The sequence below is a fragment of the Cyprinus carpio genome, chromosome B10 (genome assembly GCF_018340385.1).
Source record: "Cyprinus carpio isolate SPL01 chromosome B10, ASM1834038v1, whole genome shotgun sequence".
Lineage (NCBI taxonomy): Eukaryota > Metazoa > Chordata > Actinopteri > Cypriniformes > Cyprinidae > Cyprinus > Cyprinus carpio.
This window is the reverse complement of record NC_056606.1, coordinates 23,466,427-23,475,075: the sequence shown is the minus strand read 5'-3', so window position 1 is coordinate 23,475,075 and position 8,649 is coordinate 23,466,427. Positions and strand designations below refer to the sequence as shown.

General features: G+C 35.9%; 1 protein-coding gene across 5 annotated transcripts in view; it reads right to left on the bottom strand.

Moving 5' to 3' along the window:
- The window catches only part of pdlim5b (PDZ and LIM domain 5b), a 93,040-nt gene extending 87,671 nt beyond the window's left edge, over positions 1–5,369 (bottom strand). The window contains exons 1-2 of one of the 5 annotated variants that reach the window (XM_042733312.1): positions 5,236–5,369; positions 519–662 (exon numbers count right to left, since the gene is read on the bottom strand). In XM_042733312.1, coding sequence (XP_042589246.1) covers positions 519–614 — 96 coding nt within the window. In that variant the 5' untranslated portion in view covers positions 615–662; positions 5,236–5,369. Of the gene's footprint in view, positions 1–518; positions 663–4,835; positions 5,062–5,235 lie in introns of those variants that run through there. The other 4 variants (XM_042733314.1, XM_042733310.1, XM_042733313.1 and 1 more) reach the window with 4 other exon arrangements.
- Between the last annotated feature and the right edge of the window lie 3,280 nt (positions 5,370–8,649).

Genomic DNA, 8,649 nt, shown 5'->3' with positions numbered 1-8,649 from the left:
AAATAAAACTGTAGTGTGTACAAAAAGTTTGAATATTTAATTAAATAAAAGAATGAATAAAATTATTGAATATAACAAAATATTGACCAAATTTAACAGATATTCTCATTTGCTGTTTTTGTTCAAATTTCAAAATTGTATACATCTTATCTATCATTTTAGCCATTTTGTAACTATGTGAATTAAAAGTAAATCTTGAAACACCTTTTTTTTTTCCACCTGCGACATTGCTGAATATGAATACAAGCACTGTTTATACAGGATGAGTATAAGAGATAAATACTGACAACAGGACAGACTAAAGATAGAGAGAAAAGCAGAGATGCCAACAATTCTGTAACCAGACATGAGCAACATAACAAGGTCCATCATCATCTATCATCACCCAACAGCTTGATAGGATGTGCTAAACAACAAGCTAAGGATGCACAAGAAGAACTATATGTCACTCACGCACCTATTATTGACATTTAAAGGGCCATTTAAAGTTTGCATGACATGATGAAGGTGACACTCACTCTGGAGATGGTGAGAGGCATGCTGAAGTCCTTGCCACCTTGTAGTCTGAAGCCCCAGGGTGAAGGTCCGGTCAAGGACACGCTGTAGTTACTCATGGTGGAGCGGGTCACTGTTGAAGGTACTGCCAAAGTCCAATTGACAGCCTGAGAAATGACAGGAACAAGACTTGTTGTTGTTGTTCAGGACACACAGTAAAGGTCACTGATCATGCAGAAACAAAACACGATATACTGACGCCTAAACATGACATTTTGCAAATTTGGACAAAATCCTCGTCTAGGAAGCATAAAGAAAGAAAGAAAGAAAGAAAGAAAGAAAGAAAGATAGAAAGAAAGAAAGAAAGAAAGAAAGATAGAAAGAAAGAAAGAAAGAAAGAAAGAAAGAAAGAAAGAAAGAAAGAAAGAAAGAAAGAAAGAAGACAAAAGATAAAAAATAAAGCAAACAAAGAAATAAGGACAAATGAAAACAAAAAGACATCATATCAAATAAGCAAAAAATAAATAACTATATAAATAAAAAAGCAAACAAAGAAATAAACAAATATAATCATAAATAAAAATATAAGCAAACAAGCAAATACATTCAAAATAAATAAGCATAAAAGAAATTAAGCAAAATATATATACATAAATATATAAGCAAATAAAACAAGTTTACAAAAAACAAGCAAACAAACAAAATTAAATAAACAAAAAGCAAATATATATTTCAAACAATTATAAACGAGCAAAGAAAATAAAACAAAATCCAATTATTTGGCTAAAAAAAACAAATAGAGAAGCACAGCTCAAATTTACCAGAGCAACTGATTGATCTGGAAAATGTTACAGGTTTCTAAATAAATCTAGGAACAAGATGGTTCATAGTCCAAACTTATCTCATAAGTGCAGATAAAACAAACGAGCAGTCGCTATTTATATAAACCTGCTGGGCCGGGGGAATCTCGGTGTGCACAGGCAAGTATTTTAAGAGCTTACGGGTGAGCGTGCAGTTGTTGGTGAGGTAAAACCCAAGTACAATCCAGCACAGGAAACATTCCAGGGAAACGGATTAGACCCTGGGGGGTCTCGCTCAGGAATGTTCCACAACACTGACGCTTTTAGAAGTTAAAATCATTCACCTGCTCTCCTGGTTCGTCAGACCTCACTGTACGTCGTTTACTGAGAACGTCTACAAAAGATACAACCGCTTCATTTCAAACTGACCTGGCTCTTTCCACACCTTCAAAACTGATCTTACACATTCGTCGAATGTTGTGGCTTTTCCACGCTCTGTTATAAATTGGACAAATGTAAAGATGAGTGCCAGTGAAAGTCAGTGAACTATGTGGATGACAACACGCACCAATCTCAACTTTAACATTACCAGCCATCTATTTAATAACCGAATACCAGAGTTGCATGGAACGAGAACATGAACGTCAACAAAGAGGTGTTGTGTCTGTGACTATTGAGCCACTGCAGCTGATGTTGTTCTTTTGACAGCAGTTCCTCTGAAAGCACTAGGGTACGGTTATAGAGAACAACATGTATTGAGAACATTCAGAATAGAGTGAATGAAGCGTTTTTCCATGCCTGAAGCCACGAGGGCTGTTTGTGTTTGTCACACAGGCTTTCTAACGGGTACATTTACTCATCCTATCAGATCTAGATCAACAATACTGTTGTGACTCAGAGTCAGAATAACATGACAAGCATAGCTTCTTCAAAATATCCTTGAGTTTAAGTTTGCAGACTATTTCTATTGGCTTTGAAAGCATCTTTTTGTACAAATGCTTCAAAAAGTTATATCTTATAATTTAAATTTACAACGTAAGAAGCAAACACATCATTAAGACTTTCCATCAAGAGGTTTTTAATCTTAATAATGCTTCCTCAGTGAAAAAGTCCTGTTGTCTGTCATTTGTTTAGAGCTGTTTTGGCTTGTAAACGGTGCTTGATCTGTGCAGATTTCTCTCCTGATTCAGACAAGACGATTTTTTACGGTGTTTGATGTGTTATTATTTATTTTGTGATTGTATTTTAAAACATCTTAATGGATTTGTTTCTTACAAACACGCAGCTTTTGGCTTCACACGATGTTGACTGATGGACTGGAGTGGTGTGGATTACTTGTGGATTATTGTGATGTTTTTATCGGCTGTTTGGACTCTCATTCTGACGGCACCCATTCACTGCAGAGCATCCATTGCTGAGACACTGATGCAATGCTACATTTCTCCAAACCTGATGAAGAAACAAACTCATCTACATCTACAAAACTATTCCTTAAGCTCATAAAAATGGCAATTAGTTACCTTTGAGCTTGAAACATGCCCAGTCAGATACACAAATACAAACTTTGAAACTATAAACAAAGGGGTAACCACAGAGGCTTAATATGTCAGTCACCATATGAGCTAAAACGGTGTAAACACCAACGAGCTTTTCCACCGATCTGTCAGTCACAGTTGGTTTTCTCGTGGCACGAACGGCGAACGCCATACCAAGGGCACACCCTGGAAAATGGACAGCCTGGTGTCCAGCCGCCCAATAAAAACACTGCATTTTATTTAGTGAAGTAAAGTTACAGTAAATTTCAGACTCCCAACACTTCTTAAAAACTCCCACAGTTCTTAAAAGAACAACTGTTTCTTAAAGTGAACGACATACTATAAATAATATTCATACTATAAATAAACCATAAATAACCTCTGAGGAATGGAAAGCTTACATGTACGTTAGAGGTTCTTCACTAAACCATCGATGGCCTTTATTTTTAAGAGTGAATATTAGCTTAAGATCAAAGCCAAACATCATGTTGGCCAGAAACGGCATAACTTTCCAGTTTCTGGAAAGTTCCATTTAATGGAGGAATTACCTAATTCTACATCCATCCGAACTCTAAAATAACACACTTATGACAGCCGCTAAATCACTGCATGTGTAGACAGGGTCGAGCTACCGATCCATAGGTGGCAATTAAGGAATTTATTACGCCAACACATAAAGAAACAAGCTCCAACACGGCTGGACTTTCAGTGCAACGTTTAACAATTTAATGTTTAGCCACACAGGCCTGAACCTTAACTACCAAAGTGACCCGTAAACACATTCTCAGACGCTGCTCTGCTTGAAAGCCGGCTGCGAACGCATTTAGAGCTTCCCTGTAAAACACAGGTGCACTCTGTAACACTGACCAACTCATGATTACCCACGTTTCATTGGCTCTTATATAACAGAAATGCACCTGAACAAAACGTCCTAGTGTTTTACTAGACTATAACCAACATATGATTGAAGAATCCCACTGGTGAAGCTCCCACAGACATCACCTGCAGACCGGAGCCACCTGGGTTCATTTTAGGCGTGCTGGATCACGTCCGTCTGTAATGACTCAATCCTGTCTAAGGGGGTTGGTAAAGTGTTGGTGTATTTCAATTCCACCTACATTCATAGAGACGATCCGGTTTGTGATCGACTACTTCCCCAGATGTCCCTACAGAAGGCTTCATCAAATTTAGCTCACTTCTGGGGACAATTTTGTATGAAAGTATAGTATCTACACACACGCAAGCAAGCACACTACTCACTTACTCAGCTTAAGGTCACTGACCAGCCATTTGGAAGCACTAAAATTACATGAAATGACCGTTAATTATGTTCATACTAGCAAACACAACCATTATTATCTACTTAAAAGGCGTCAGTCTCCAACACTGCACTTTTGGACCATTTTTGGTTGGTTCCCCAAAGAATCTTTTCTTGAAAGAAGCATTTTTTTTCTTGCACTCTCAAAAATAAACGTTCTTTGTTGGTTCCATGAAGAATTTTCAACATCTATGCCCTATTAAAACAGTTAAAGAAAAGGTTATTTATTGGCATCTACCATGGTTCTTTAAATAACTGTTGGCTTAAAGGTTCTTTGAACAACCCAAAATGGTTCTTCGGTGGCACTGCTACAAAAATCCCTTGAGAATGTTTATTTTTAGGAGTGCATGGATGTTAAAGGTTCTTCGTGAAACGTTTATGCCAATAAACAGCCTCAAATGTCTGTTATTTGGCATGCAACATCGCTTTTAGAGCAAAACTACATCAACAGCCTTTCAAAATTGAGGAATTCATCAGCTATACTGACGCACAAACTAACAATTTTACACTTTTCTCACGTTGTGTTAAATTGTTTCTTATTTAAAACTATTACTCTCAAAGACAAAATGACAGCAGAATGACACCTGCAACAAGCAGACTTCATAATAAACCCGCAATCAAATCTCTAAACAAAATATACAACTTATCAAGTAAATCCATTGCTGAAATAGCGATAAATCTACTTACTGACACCCTCTCTCGAAACTTTACGAAAACACTATCGGCTAACCACTTCCTCATTGGTCAATATTCATAAACCGCTTTACATTTCAAAACGGACGCAGCGCGAAAAAAAAAAAACCGTTAATCTTCCTCAAAAGTTAACCGATACACATCAAACCAGTAAATTATAACCAGTAAACATTACATTGCTACAGACGGACTGTGTTTTGATTATATATAGGTTTTCATCATATAAATCCTTTACGATAACTTTAATTCGGACCAGATTAAGAGGATAAAGCGAGTTTTTTCACGCGAATCGTAACACTGTCGCATCCTCTCGTTACAAACTCGCGCAGCGTCCGCGTAAAGTCCCTGAAAACGCGCATTTAAAGCGCACTGACGCGCGTCTTCAATCACTCACCTGTGAGCTGCTGTGGAGTCAAACTGTGAGTGAAGAAGAGAGAGAAAACGAGTTTAGAAACTCCAGCGAGCGTCTGACTGACTTCCGCCCCTTTAACACACGCGCTGCACTGACGCGATGACGTCACCGGCACGATGAGGTTCTGGCTGACAGCTGTCCGTCAAATATTTATTCATTCACTTGCACACACACAGCTATTTTGGATTGAATTCTCTAATGTTATCAATCGCAATGTGCTCCAGAGTTTCTCTTTGCTTTTTAAGGATGTACTGTTTTGGCTTCTTCAATATACAAAAAAATAAAACTAATGCATTTTTTTATTAACCAAATATTGCTAAATTTTATATTCACCGCAGTAAATTTACTCATTAACATCCTTTATGTATTGTTTTATTTATTTATTTATTTATTTTCATGTAGTTTAATGGTCATTTGGCTCTTTTCTTGTATAATATCATTGTTGTCATGCAAAATAAACTATTTTAATCCATTTTATTTCCAAAAATATGGGTCTGTCTACAAATATTTTACTGTGAAACACTGTCACCACCAATAATCAAAGATTAAAGTAATTATTCAGGGAGCACTCATACATTCGCTTGGATGTCAAGAGCACTTTCAATACTTTAGAGATTGTTCATGACTTAGCAGGGCTAAATTAGGGAAAACCAGAATTATACAATAAAACATTGCAATTAATTAGGCCTACAGCAATAACGTCTCATGTAAAACAATCTAAAAAAAAAAGTACTTTCATTATTTAACTAACTAATGATAACTGTCTGACAACAGGCTGTCATGCCATGAAGTGTTAACATCTAAATGATGTCACTTGAGATGCATGCAGGAGACGCCCAGCTCATGGCACTGATAGTGACACAATGATCTCAACACAAGCTGATGTCAGTTTTTCCCATCTCTGCTTTTATAGGAGTGAACGTGCATGCCAGGAATACCGGCAAATGACAACAAGTGGTAACTTGTTCCAGAACAAAAGCATTAGATGGTAATCGCCATTGTGTGTTATTTAGTTCGAACGGTGTCTTATCAGTAATCATGTGAGATCTGATTTTTATTATTTCAGAGAGATGCACTGATTCACCCATGAGCTGCAGAGAACTAGTTTATATAGTGTGGTCAAATGCTGCCATCTGCTGCATAAGATATGACTAAAAACAACACTGCAAACAAAGATCTTTCTACAACAGTGACTTTATTTTGTCCACATCTCTATAGGAAAAACGCACTGGAAACAATCAAAGACATGTGACAATATCATTCTTTATGTTTTGCTTCTTCCCAGCAAACAGGAAACATTCTCAGAACGTTCCGGCAAGGTTCTCTCAAAGTTGTAACAAACGTTCCTACAGTTACGTTAACAGAACGTTTGTTAAAAATGATCTGATGTTCTCAAAAAGTTGGCAGAAAAACATTATTTATACATTGTTCACTTTCCCTAAAATGCTTCATTTTAATTTTTATTAAAATAATATTCCCATAATGTTTTCAAAATGATAACATACTGCAATGAGCCCATAATGTGTGTATAACAAGATAAACGTTTTTAAAACATTTAAAAACATTCAGAAAGCGTTTTCATAACTTAATGGGAACGTTCACAGAAAAAAAAAAAGATTCATTGAATTTACTATTTATTTATTTTTTTAAGGTAAGTGGTTGCAATCGATTTATTTTAGCTACGTTTAAACAAATTTAGTTGACTAACTTTCAACATTTTTTTAAAATGTAGATTAAATAACTTGTTTGCAACCACTTACCTTAAAAAAATTTTTTTCAGTGTTCTTATGGGTTTGGAAAGTAAGATGCTAATGCAAATATTACAATCAGTATAAACAATATATATTAGGCCTACAACAAAATAACCACAATGTGGCAAAACTTTTTTTTTAAAGTAGGTAAAAAGTTTCCTATTTGCAGAAATGCTAAAAAAATGAATTTTCATAGACAGTTACAAAATTAATTTTCATGAGCTCAGCTGTTGCCACTGCCACATTCTTATAAATTTAGATCATGTGTTAATTTCTGAGCCAGTGGTTAACAAAGGCTCTAGTTAACCCTCACTAAACCTCAATATATGCAGCTGTGATCAAACGTGAAGAAATGGCGGGGAAATGAAGACTGAAGTTTAATCAATGCTGTTGTTCTGTGATCGAGATTTATTGATGATTCAGAGAAAGAAGAAACTGTGAGGCTGTTTGGTTGACTTCGCTTTGACATCCCAGATAATGAAACGTAAAGAATATCAGTTTAACGTTATATAAGCACACTGGGAACAGACTAGGCTAAAATAGAAAGCCCTATATAAGATAACACAAATTTACCATGGTATTACTAAAGGGTATTTATTTGATAATATGCCTATCACTATACCATGACACGATTTACAATAACTTTAAGCATTAATAGCTGGAACAGCTACTTCACTAACTTCACTTTTGCTTCAAAAAATAAAATAAAATAAAATAAAATAAAATACAGTGATTTTATGTTTCTAAAAACCCATATGAGTCATCAAATCACAATTAATGAACTTAAGATATTGTGGCAATGCAACAACTGGCCCAAAACTCACACCTGACCCAATCATCTTTATTGATAAGTTTAAATGTATTATGTTTATAAGCATGGTTATTAACATAATACCTATCAAAATAATCTCATTTTGTTACACTCTTTTACAGGCCTTTCACAAGCCTGCCAAAGTGCCAGAAAGTTGGCAGTGAAGGTTGTTCTTAGCCTCAGTGTTGCTAGAGACTAAACAGGACCTCAGACTGTATGTCATATGCCAATATGACAGCTGTTTCCATTACGTAAATTTACATAAAGGGTTGACTTATACTTACCTGAGTTTCTCTAATGTTTGCATAAACTAATGCTCTGAGATCCAGATGAATGAAGAATAATCCTGGAGATTAAGACTGTCAGTAGCAGCCATAAAAAAAAATCATGGGATTTTTGTTCACTGTTCATTTAATCAGTCAATGCAATGCAGTGTTTCACTGTACAGGAAACAATAAAGCTCTGCTGCATTTTTAACCTCACAATTAATATGAATAATAATGATAACATAGAACATTGTGGGAATGTACACGACACTTGGCCTGCTCCCTGTGGATTTTCACTGAATAGCATTTGAAAAAATGGCAAATCGGGGCTTCAACAAACATAATATATCAGCAATTTGTTGTAGTGGAATATGTTGTTTAAGCGTTTTTTAGTTTTGGTTGCGTATGTGGCGTGTTGTGGATTTGTTTTTGTTTTTTTGTTAGTTTGTCCTGTCTTTAGTTATATTCCTGCAATCAGTTTCACCAGGGACGAATTGCTGGACATTCGGCACCACACATCTCCCGATATATTACCGGTTTTCGACTATTCTGATGTTTTGCTGGACAT